Here is a 12,341-nt window from a genome sequence, read left to right as displayed (position 1 = left end):
CGAAATTTTCTTCCCATATTTACTGTAAATATGACCTCTATTCAACGGTCACCTCTATTAAGCGGACACCTGGCTAATTCCTGAGGGTTACCGCTTATTAGAGGTTTGTCTATTGATATAATATGCATGCCAAGGAAAGTTAGACGAAGTCCTTGGCGCATAATTCTGAAACTAATTAAATAAATGAAGTCCTCTTGAATTTAGCTGTGAAATTGCTTTGGAATCTTTCAAAAGGTATTGCGTCTGAAGCAAAACGAGGCAAAAACTCTTATTTTCGGGACACGTTCTAAAATTAATTCTGAAAGCCAAGCCGATCACCACTTAATGTACTCTTTCAAAAATACTCTTAAGTTTTGTAATTACTCTTTCATTAAGACCTTATCACTTATTAAAAAAAATTCAAAGTCATTCAACGGCGTTCGACGTTCTGTAATTCTGCCGGGAAAAGTTAACAAACTAACTAGACGAACCATACTTTTGACTCAAAGATGCACATGTAAGTACAAGCACTATACACATGATTAAGCACATTCATGAAGAAAAAGAACATTAAGTGAAATCAGGTACTCATTTGATCGTTCTTTGATCGTTTTTCTCCGGTCATTTTCCGATAAACACGAAACGTTAGTAGTATATTGGGCACCAAATTAACCTACCTTGAGGATAGATTTTCATTGAATAGGTTACAATTCGAAAAAAAGGGAAAGGAACTTCATTAAGGTGTAGAGGAATACACCAACCCCCACCGGTTCCTTATCATGCCATTTACTTACGAAGTTTTTACTTCTAAACGAATCTTCCACTGTATAAAGCCAGGCCGAGCTTCAGTTATGTGGCGACTTGGCAACTTATTCTTTTAGTGGAGCTACCAATTCACGAAACTTAAAATAGCAATTTCTGAAGGATTGATCGTCCAAAAACGAGGGGTGAGAACGCGTGACGGGTGACGAAGCCCTAAAAACGTCTGCGTGGAAGGCTGACTAACCTCAGGAACCATCTTCTCTTCCCCGCAGAGGCCTCTTTGTGTCGTCGGGAGACTGGGGAGAGGGGAAAATAAAGGCATGTGGGGGAGTGTGTGGGGGAAGCAAAGTATCTCTATTTTGCCGCTAATAGCAAACACAAAATTGAGAACAACATTATTATTGGAACGGAAACAAGGTAAAAATGACTTTAATCGACTATTCTTTTGGATCTTGCTGACATGCAAGGTATGCTTAAACCTTTATTTTCCAAATTTAAAAAAAAATGAGCAAGTAACGATTCACCATTTGATGTCTTTATTTGCTGTAATCATTTTAATGACAAGCACATAATTATAATAACTTGGACTAAAACAGTACATTCCTAGTTCCAATATTATATTCTTGACTAAAGCAGATTCTTTCGTATACAACCAACAGTTCAAAAAATTCTAAATTCATCACTTTCGGCAAGTTTCATAGTTGGCCAAGAACCACTCGCAGCTTTCCTTGATAGCTAAAAAAGGACGAGAAAACAGAAACATTATCACTTCTGCGGGAAAAAAGTGCAAACAGTTGGATATCCTAACTGACTATCGCCCCTTCTCGCTCTGCGGGACGAATAGTGGAAGACCCTGGGGATGAAGTTGTGACACAAGGAACTTTTCACCCAATAAAACATTTATGCTACAAGGACCATACATTGTAACAGCCCAAGGCATAAAGGATCTTACACCCCAAGGAATATTTACCCTAAAGAATGTCATATCCCAAGAATTCTTGTCACGAAGGGAATGTCATGGGACAAGCAATTTCACTCCAAGGTACCAACCCTAAGGAATGTCATACCACTAGACTACGAGTAGTCCCCCATTTTTCCTCAGGGTTAGTAGAGCCAGCGATACGCGCGTGCGCGTGAAAATCACCCCACGCGAGAAATTTTTCTCTCTCCCCGCCGCGTCTTGCCTTTCTCACGTGGGGTGATTTTCACGAGCGCTTGCGTTTCGCTCGCTCTACTATCCCTGAGGAAAAATGGGGACTACTCGTAGTCTATTATACCGCAAGAGCTCCAAGGGATTTATCACAGTTTTGATGACATAAGGAATCTTTTACTCCAGAGAGTAGCATGACGCAAGTGAATCTTACATCCCGAAAAAGCGTAGGACACAAGGAATTTTATACCCCAAGGAATTTCACACCCTAAGGGATGTTATACCAGAGGAGGCACACACCCCTAAGGAACTTATTATTGGGCTGCCTGTGACAAAGCTCAATCTAGTTGATGCAACGAATCTCATGATCTTATGCCAACCTTTCTCTGTTTTTAAAAATTCTGGCTGACCCTGCTTTGAGGAAAATAATTACAATTGAGAGAGTGTTCTTGTATTCATAGATCAAGGACCAAGAAACCCAGAAAGAACTGCTGACTTACCAATCTTAGGATCCGTGAACTTGAAGTCTGGTCGGTATTTTCTTAATTTTGCATTACTTGCTGTCTTTTTAAACTGGCCATCCGACTTGGTTGTGTCATACTAACATCTGTGTTAAGGACTACTTCACTTTTCATGTCCACATTTCTTACTATACTCAACAAAGTTTTATCTAATGATCCCTTTCGATTACAGCTGAGGGCCATGACCATGGTGGGCTGAGTAGGTGGAGCCCTTAGATTCTGAATCGGGTGATCTATACATTTCTGAGAAACTGCCCACCTACCCCTCCCCTAAGCCAACATTAACACTTACTTCTCACTTAGGGCAAAATATTGGCTCAGGGGTGGGGTAGGTGGGCAGTTTCCCACAAGCGTATAATGATCCAGCCAAGTTTGGGAAGAGGTGTCCTGTCGAGGCCTTCAACCATGACTCAGTTTAAGACAAAACAATGTTTATTTGCCACCCTGTTTAAGACCTGCTGAGACCTTTTTCATGTCCAAGTTCGTTTCGTTTTGTTTTCAGAACAAAACAGAGATTAAGATTGTTTTATTAATAAATTGTTGGTAACATGCATATAGACTCTGTGGACGGCTTTTTTTGGTACGAGCAAAGGCATCTGGTCCAGAAGAAAAGCCTGTCTTGTTATCTGGTGCCTAACTGTTAATAGGCTATGGGCCATCAGTAGACCTACAGACTTTTAGGGGAACTCTTCTTCACTTTTACCCAGTCTTAGGGCTAACAGAACATTTATTTTATAATTAAGGATACTTCTAGTCCTCCTGTGAAACCCATTCCTTCCACAACCAACTCGGCAGCCTCCTTGATAGACAGCTCATCCTCTTCATTAACTACAAACAGCGAAACATTACCACAGATTACTTATTTGACACAATTAAATCATACAATTAAAACTACAGGGCATACGAAATGGCCTTTTCTTGTAAATTTTTACAAGCAGAAATAAGAATCTGGGAGTTTGCGCGGAGGGACAAAATACGAGCGCCCCTATAAACACCTGCGTGGGAGGCTGTAAATGTACAGGACAAATCAGATGTTTTTTTCATATTATGAAACTCATATGGAACTCAAACCAAATAAATAAAAGTTCATATCAGGTTACATGTACTTAATTTACCAATCAAAGCACGACATGTAAAAACAAGGTTCTAAACTTTACAGTCAAAAAGATCTGAGGTCTCAATGAGAATAACAAACTTTTGAAGAAATGTGCATATATATTGTATATAATATCTCAGGGAAATTTAAGATGACATTTGATTTGACTGGAAATAAATACCAGTGAGGAGCACTGCAAACAGAAAGAGAAAAGCAAATGAGGAGCAGTTTAACCATACTGAGTTTAATGAATCTACCAACCTGACAGGATTATGGGGTCAATTTCATTGTACTCTCTGAGAACCCAGATCATTAATCTTGCAAGATCCTAAATTTAAAAAAATTCAGAACCATCAGTTTTCATAATCTTGTTATATCCTTGAATTTGTAGAGCACTTTACTGTTGTCAATCAGCAATGTTATGCTGACAGACATTCTGCAACTTAAATCCTGAAAATACTTGGATTATAAAACAACTAAGCCGTCTGGACCTAGATACTGCTCTAAGAGGACCATATTACAGAAATGGTGACATAAATAAGAATGGACTTTGTATTTGTCGGCAGAAGGCACCAGTAGATACATAACACAGATTTAGCAAAGGCAGCGTGAAAGGGTAAGTGTAGATCCGAAAAACCGAATGACCAATGTCAGAGTGGTTAAGCACCAGAGCATTAGGTGTTTTCTGTGTGTCTTTACACTCTTGAGATGTTGCATTGTCTTTACTAGATCTGTTTATTATGATCATATAATTAGGTAATACATATATATGCAGTAGGTTATTAACCATTAGTTTCAGTTAAATTCTCAAGATTTGCATTAACATCTAAAGTCATACCTTTGAATAAATGAACTGCCTGCGGGGTGAGCCTGTTCCCCAAACTACAAGAGGCTTGCCTTCCTCTAAACCAAAGAGCAGAACAAAAAAAGCAATGTTATCTGCACTGCTTGACAAAGGTAACAACCATGCACTGAATCTACATACTGCTATTAGGCCTCATTAGTCAGGCAGCTTGAGGGAGGGCTGATGTGGACCTGCTACAGCAATTAATGCATTACATGTTAAGACACTTGATGTTTGAATGTTGACCCCCACTAAACTACCAGGGCCTAGTTGTCACCTACTCTTAATGAACAGCAGGGTAGGTTCTTTTACGTCCCACAAGGATCGGAACAGTGAAAGAGCTCTGAGACCAGCCGTTCCTATGTACAGTTTATCATTCTTATGAGAGAAGACTAGAATGTCTAACCATTTTGTAGATGTCAAACAAAGGCAGTAAATTCTCCTCACTTATTTTACGACCCTGAGAGTTGGTCCAACCAGGTTTGAACCCATAATCTCCCTTTCGGCAGACAAGTCCTTGGTCAATTGACCAGACCATGCACCAGTTAAGTTCATCTTACTGTAATTCAAAAGCATTTGCTGCAATTTTCAAATGAACATGTGTTTGTCTCGATAATCAAAAACTAAGCAAATGGGTACTTCAAACTCACTTTGTGCTAGGTATACTTTATGCATCAATCCAGGAAGAACATGGGAGTCCTCCAAATTAAAGTTGTCATGCTTTCCATAAACATTAGTGGGAACAACACTAGTAAACAAACATCCATCTGGATGCTGTTGGTAATAAGCCCTGCAAAATATTGATCACTAGTTAATTCTTGTTGGCATTAATTGTTAAAATATATGTATGGACCCTGTAGGCATCAATACCACCTTATGATCCACTAATGAGCCACAGAGAATCCACACAGTGCTTGATTTTTGTACCATGAAAGACCCATGGGTTTTCCATCCCCTCCCCGCCCCTTAAAAGGGTTCCTGTTCCTTCCATCTTCAACAGACAGGGTACCAGAAAAGTGCTGTTTAATAGAGTGGGGCCAGTGGAATGACCTGTCTGGCTAGCAAATTTTAATAAAAATTGCTTTTTGGCCAAGCAAGTAACTTTTGTATTTTTTTTTTTGTATTTAATTCATTTTCTCCATTTATCTTATATTACAGGCCATTTATATTATTATATTACAGATTTGACGATATATTTCTTCAGATTTTTAAAAATACCAGATTACAAGAAGTGGACAGGAAGGTAAGTACGCCTGCCTAGCATGACTTCTCCAAACTTTTCATGTATCAATGCACCATTCTTTTTTGTGACAACCAATGATTTTGTGTCTGGCAAAAAGGTGACTTTGAAAAAAGCTGCACTTGAGCACTCATCTTTACTATTTTTTTGTTCAGGACATGAGAAAGAAGCCAAGGGGAGGTCATCAATTCAGTCAAAGGTTACCATTAGAAGTTCTAAAGAGTGTTGCAGATCAATCCAAACTTAAAGGCTGCACTGCAGTTTCTTCCCACCCCATCACTCACCTGTTCTGCACATCAATCATACGTTTGGCATATGAATAACCAAAGTTAGAGGTGTGTGGTGGACCATTATGCACCATCGTTTCATCGATGGGATACGTGGTCTTGTCTGGGAATATGCATGTTGAAAGGCAAGAAACACACTTCTTTACCTGAGCCATGAAAACCAAACCAAAACAAAATCACTTATCAATAGTTATAAAACTGTAAAGGGTTCTGGAGGAATGTGGTATAAAACATTTTTTTTTTGCGATACGTTAAAAAATGATGTTGATTGTGCAGCTTATTGCCAGAAAAATGAACAGTTAACTGAGAAGACCTAAGGACGAGGTTGAGTTGTTTTGGTAGTGAGTACAAAATGGCGGAACATTTCACTCGTTTCAAGAGGAAGAAATAAGTGAACTATTGGCTAAAAACATAGCAAGAACGGCAAGAAGACTTGTAACTCAACAGACGACATGCAGATAAACATGCACTATCAAAGATGAACTTAACATCGATGAAGGAAAGCTTATTTTAGCTGGTTTTCAATTTAACTAAGACTTATTTTAAATAAATGTTAAATCAATTGTTGAATTCACCTTTCATATCATCTGAAGAATATTATGGAGATCTATGAGGGTGTTATCCGCCATGGCCTAACCCTCGTTGATCTCCATAACTCTTCAGATGATACTCAGCCTCATCCAACAATACTGTTAATGATATTATGATGGAAATACCTTGCAGTAATAGGCCACTTGGACACTCACCTTAGTCAAGTGACAAGTATGCAAAACATTGTCATTGATCAGGGTATTTAACCTCTGCAAATAAGTCAATAACATAATTTATCAACTACATGTACTTATTACAAAATTTCTATTAAATGAATAGCTCAGCACAAAAGCCAGTACAAGGAATCCTCGAGGGTGACTCAATGAAAAATGAATTTAGTCCTTTCATTTTGACTGATGCAATTAAAACAAGATGTCCACATTCTTCTCAATCCAGTCATGCTTCTTTTTGTAAAAAAACTTTTTATTATAACCTTAAAAAATGTCCAAAAAAGGACTTTTTGAAAAGTACAGCTGTATACCAAGTATGATAACCCTCTGTGCTGCAGGATTAAGGGAAAACTTTTTTCAGTGTTCTCATGCAATAATCATAACACAAAGCTTGACATAGGAATTAGGCATTGAAAAGTGATGTTCTTAATCCCTGGACAGGGAAATGTAAGTGAAATAATTCTTGACTAATTACCAAGACAGAATGAAGCACTTCAGTAGCATTGAATGAAGTACATAACATTATAGTTAGATTTACATTGGGACATCAAACTTGAGCCATATTTGTGCTCATACATCAGCAAAGATTACGTCACTGCTTAACTGCCCATTATTATATGGCTGGTCCCATGAGCTTGCGAGATCAAGTGACTCCTGTGTTCTTGCCCACTCAGGGTTTCCCGCATTGGTCCCGAAAGAAGAGATTTTGGTTTGGTCATATATAAAATCCTTTATTGACCAAGCTTGTTCAATGAAGATGGTTGGATATTGGACTCATTCTTTGCTGCATTTCTATTGACCTTAACTGAGTTTTTCTTTGTCCATAAAAAGAAAAAGAAATAACCTGGCCAATGTCCAGCCATCTTGACTGCACAGGCTTGGTGAATAATGCATATCTACTGTACAATATGTACAGTGTGTAGCTCCTTGTTATATAGCTGGAAATTTCTTCCCAACAGTGCACACTCTCATTGGTTACTTCGAGGTCACATGACATCTAACAATGAAACTGTTTCCCACCAAAATCTCTGAGCAGGCAACATTACAAAATCTATGACATCAGACTGGGTAACAGTGCCCTGTTACCCGTGAATGTTCACTGACGACCACCATTACAGCAAATGTTTCCCGAGGTGAATTGAGATTCTTAAGAAACAAAATTAAATATTTCCCTTGGGACCAGCCATTAAGTGTTTATTAGAGTCAAGTAGTTCTATTCTTACCCAGAAATCAAGATTGTACTTGAGGTTCTTGAACAGTCCGCCCACAAGAGCAGCTAAATGGATCACATGTGTTGGCTTGTGCTTTTCAAAAATTGCTTTAGTTGCCGCTGAATCACTACAATAGTGGCATAATATTTCAAAACTCTGTTAGTACTTTACGTAGATTGTTACACAAATTTCAAGAAAGGCTTAAAAATAAGACATCACACAAGACTTGTGAAGTATCAACATATGCCAGACAGTCTGAGATTATTATTACTTCTCTTCCTGAATAATATATATCATGATAAATTACTCAATTTCTCTTAAGCATTTATAATCTGGTTGGCAATGGAACATTGCTCTCTAATGGGCGCAAAAGGAACCAATTTCTACCCAGGAAAAAAAATAATGTAAAAAGATTTTCAATACATCATTACAATTTAACAAAACTTAAAAAAACCGTGAGCCACTTAGTATTTTCTAACTGCCACACAGCATTTTAAAATTAAATTTAAGCAAAATAGCATAAACTGCAAACCCTTATTTCTCCCCTTTCCACATGCTTATAGAACATGAGAAAAATATACTAATCACAGTTAACCAATACAGTTGAACCTCTCCACAATGGCCACCCTGGTCGTGGTCATTGTGGAGAGGTGGCCATTAGGGAGCTTAAGCAACAACGTTTTTGAGCAACACACGTCAACTGGAAGTCACCCCTTTTCATTTTTTAATGATGGTTTTGCCCAAATTTTCAGTCATATTGTCCCTATAAGAGTAAGGAAGCTAAAGAATACAAATTTTTTATTATCAAGGCATATTAAGAAGGAAAAGGTCTTACTGCTGGTTGACGTCCGTTGCTTAAACATGCCTGTTCTAAAGCTCCCTCTTATGAGGGGAGAGAGAGGGGGGTCGGGGGGTAGGGGTGTTATATGACAAATGTTTTAGGGAGTGCAACATGTTTGTTGTGCTAAGTTCATGCTTACTGTGTCCCATAATGGTAATCCAATCATAAATAATATATATAGTGTGAGATAAAATACGCAAAAGGCTTCAATTATGTTTTGAATCAAAATGTTGACATGACAAAATGAGCAAGTTTTGCAACATTCACTATCAGTATCGTAGACAATTTATGCTTATTGCAGCAGTATAAATGAAACAAAATCAAAATGTTCGATTGCCACGGTTAATCCTCAACGTGCCATGCAGATCAAATTTCATGACCATTCTTGACTTTTTAATCAGTGGCTAAAAAAAACAGGCTGTTGTCGAGAGGTTATTTTGGCAGTTGGGGACACGCTTTAGTGGCTGTTCCCGTTGTAGAGAGGTTTAAATAAGAGTCAATGTATGGACTATCCCTAAGCCAGCACAAAACAAAGTGGCCATTGTAGAGAGGTGGCCATTGTGCTGTAGGGGGCCATTAGTGGAGGTTTGACTGTATATGAAATAGAATCAGTAAATATGAACAGTTATTTACCAAAGATCGCCATCCTTAGAGGATAAAAAAATCCATGTTTCATCAGGTCTCTTTTCCTCTGTAGCTACAATCTCTTCTAGAGCTTTTCCAACAAGTCCTGTGCCACCAGTTACTAGAATTCTTTTGTGATCAGCCATTTTAAAATGAAGTTAAATACACACTGTAGGAAATAAATTATAAATACATAAAATCAAAAGATAAATATTTATTACATCTTGTTGATAATTTATAATCATTATCACTTTCTTAAGATTGACAATTATTTTCCAAACAATATTTTGTCCTGCAGCTGTACAGGTGCATAGTTAGTATGAAGAATGGGAAATAATAGTATTTTAAAATGAAGTTAAATACACACTGTAGGAAATAAATTACACATAAAATCAAAAAATAAATATTTATTACATCTTGTTGATAATTTATAATCATTATCACTTTCTTTAGATTGACAGTTTTCCAAACAATAATTTGTCCTGCAGCTGTACAGGTGCATAGTTAGTATGAAGATTAGGAAATTATTGCTGTCAAGTTCAGGTGTGAGTGAATTTCCATGTCAAATAAGGTACTTTAATGTATTATGCCCAGTAGTTTGGAGAATGAAAAAAACACATTTGAATGGTCGGCCCCTTAAAAAAGAATTGAACCAAAACTTGCAGAACACTAACTAAAAAAGCCAAAGGTTTAAAATAAAATAATGTTGTAGTTAATTTTTTATTTCAGATAATTTTTGTTTTTCTTTTGTTTTTGAGTATGGTAATGTATGCTAATGAAGTTGAAACAAAAGAAAAAAAAATTACCTGAGATAAAAAATTAACTACAAGATAAACCGATCCAGTACATTTCTAAAAGATGGTTCAGGAAAAAATATGCTATGGATGGATAACCTTTTTTATCAACCGCATATCAGCCTTCCATTTTTGCATGATACCTGCAGTAACAATGTGGCAAAAGCACAAATGCTTATACCGTAGTGAGACAGACCACAGATGTTACTGGTTATGGGTTCAAATAACAGCATTGTTGCATCTTTATAATTTCCTAAACAACACCTTTTTTAGTTTTTGTAAAGCACTTAACAAAAGGTGTGAACAGAAGTCTTTATTAGTTAAAAAATATTTTTAAATATCTTCCAGAAAATTGACATGTACTGAAGCTGAGGAAACAACTGTGTCAAAATTCAGTCCAGATTTATTTGGAACCCTGTGCAAACTGGCTGATGGCATCAATTCAAAATTCAAGCTGGATGTACTGCTCTTATGTAAAGTCACCATGGTCACAACTAATTATAACCTGCTTAATAAAAACTGTCAATCTCCCAGTGTATGGCTCAAACCGACCCTCAAACTACAATCAGTTTTTAATCAAAATAAAAAAATCAAAATTCTAAAGACTGGGGTAGCAATAACAATATAGCGACAGGTATAGAACAAACAAAGTACACAGGGTTTTATAACAAACCAAAACAAAAAATACATTTCACTTAACAGAACCATATACATTACATTTAATTAGTCATCAAAGTTTGCATACGGCTGGTATAAAAAAGCATTTTAATATTCTGATCTAACTTGAGCCCTGTACTGCTTAAGGGAAAGATTTAATGTCAGCTTGAAAATTTCAAAATTTAAAGCTTTTGAGACATACGGTTGAAAATTTACTGGTTACCTAATTTTAATACGATCTTTCAGTTCCTGCTAACGTCATTTTCCCAAAGTGGACTGTTTTCGTGTTTATGGAAAGTTGATTATGTGACCAACTATTGCAAGAAGCCTATTACAGTGTATCCAGTATTCCACTTTTAATACATTCATCATTGCTTTAATTGTTGAAGTTAATATCTGATGGATCACACAGTCACAAATTCTTAAGCTTACTAGATTATCATTGTACACTGAAAAACTGTTGACAAACAGTTTGTAAAAATGTGTATTACAAGCCCAGGGAATTTGAAATATAATATAACCCTAATAAATAATTTACCCGGGGCTTATCTTCTGAATTTTATAGTAGATCTATAATTTATTCCCCTTAACATGTGTGGAAACGTTCACGCGACAGCCTGCAGGGCAAATGCCAGAAACATTTGCTGCGGAACTTTGAGGCGAAAATAATGAATTAAAAATTCCCACGAGATAACTGCAAATTAAATGAACATTTTTTCACTTATAATAGAGCGGGACAGGGGACTGCAGCAGAAGAGAAAGCTAAAAGGAAAATTAATGTCAAGCGTAACGTGACGGAACTTAACTTACTACAACAATCGCCAAAGAAAAGAAGTATTGCAGCATCATGGTTCCAAAATCATTATCAGTCTGTTGTTATGCAACTCCTGAGAACTGGCCAAATTTTTACCAGCTCTCCTACCAAGCAACAGGAAAACAGAGCCTGGTCTGGTCTCCGGTCAAAGAGAAGGTGGCAGTGGTTCGGTTCCGGATAGATGCTTATAAAATTTCGACAAAGTATGTTACCGGTAAGGACATTATGCAAAGTCAGATCTCTGTGCACGAGTTCTCTGGTGGGATATTATGTGATCGCAGAGAATAAGCCGAGGAATCATACAATAAAAACACTTACCGGACTTAAAAAGTTCTTCCTGCTAAATTGTGGTCTACTAACTGTGATGCAGGCCCGACTCTACTACCAAATCAGGCCCCAAATCAGAGCATAAAGACACACGAAAGACGTGGACGACTTAGTAACCACGCTTTTATTCCAAAGCTTGCGGTTCTTTTTTTCTTTCCACGATCCAGGCTCCTGTTCTTGTTCTTTCTTGATAATTTACCAACAAACCTTTTATAAAAAGCTGCTAAGGTAACTAACAGAATCAAGCTTTTTTTAAACCAATGTAACTAAAATATAATATCATTTCAATACCTCTAATCTTTGGTTAAATTTTGGTCATGTGAGTAGAACTTGCAGAAATTATCATTACAATGAAGGTGGGGCAAATAAAACCACTCAAAGTGTGTCAGAGCATAAAAAATTCAGTGGAAAAACATCTAGGAGATAACATGAA

General features: G+C 37.1%; 1 protein-coding gene across 1 annotated transcript; it reads right to left on the bottom strand.

The window, feature by feature from the left end:
- Nucleotides 1-1,260: 1,260 nt before the first annotated feature.
- On the bottom strand, nucleotides 1,261-11,919 carry LOC140934868 (GDP-L-fucose synthase-like). Its single transcript, XM_073384430.1, has 11 exons — nucleotides 11,900-11,919; nucleotides 9,326-9,485; nucleotides 7,864-7,978; nucleotides 6,626-6,679; nucleotides 5,877-6,025; nucleotides 5,003-5,142; nucleotides 4,347-4,411; nucleotides 3,770-3,836; nucleotides 3,161-3,240; nucleotides 2,392-2,491; nucleotides 1,261-1,476 (listed from the first exon to the last, which is right to left on the bottom strand). The coding sequence occupies exons 2-11, from the start codon at nucleotides 9,460-9,462 to the stop codon at nucleotides 1,421-1,423; spliced, it is 963 nt and encodes a 320-aa protein (XP_073240531.1). The 5' UTR covers nucleotides 9,463-9,485; nucleotides 11,900-11,919; the 3' UTR covers nucleotides 1,261-1,420.
- Between the last annotated feature and the right edge of the window lie 422 nt (nucleotides 11,920-12,341).

Source organism: Porites lutea, chromosome 4 (genome assembly GCF_958299795.1).
Source record: "Porites lutea chromosome 4, jaPorLute2.1, whole genome shotgun sequence".
Lineage (NCBI taxonomy): Eukaryota > Metazoa > Cnidaria > Anthozoa > Scleractinia > Poritidae > Porites > Porites lutea.
The sequence above is the reverse complement of the archived record's forward strand: the minus strand, read 5'-3'. Positions and strand labels throughout refer to the sequence as shown.

What these genes read in the sequence shown, in the direction of transcription:
- LOC140934868 (XM_073384430.1), bottom strand. Translation starts at nt 9,462, where the DNA reads ATGGCTGATCACAAAAGAATTCTAGTAACTGGTGGCACAGGACTTGTT. An exon ending in ATACTTGTCACTTGACTAAG is followed by an intron (nt 6,026 to 6,625) that starts GTGAGTGTCCAA and finishes TTCATGGCTCAG; the next exon opens with GTAAAGAAGTGTGTTTCTTG. An exon ending in GGCAGTTCATTTATTCAAAG is followed by an intron (nt 3,837 to 4,346) that starts GTATGACTTTAG and finishes TTTTAAATTTAG; the next exon opens with GATCTTGCAAGATTAATGAT.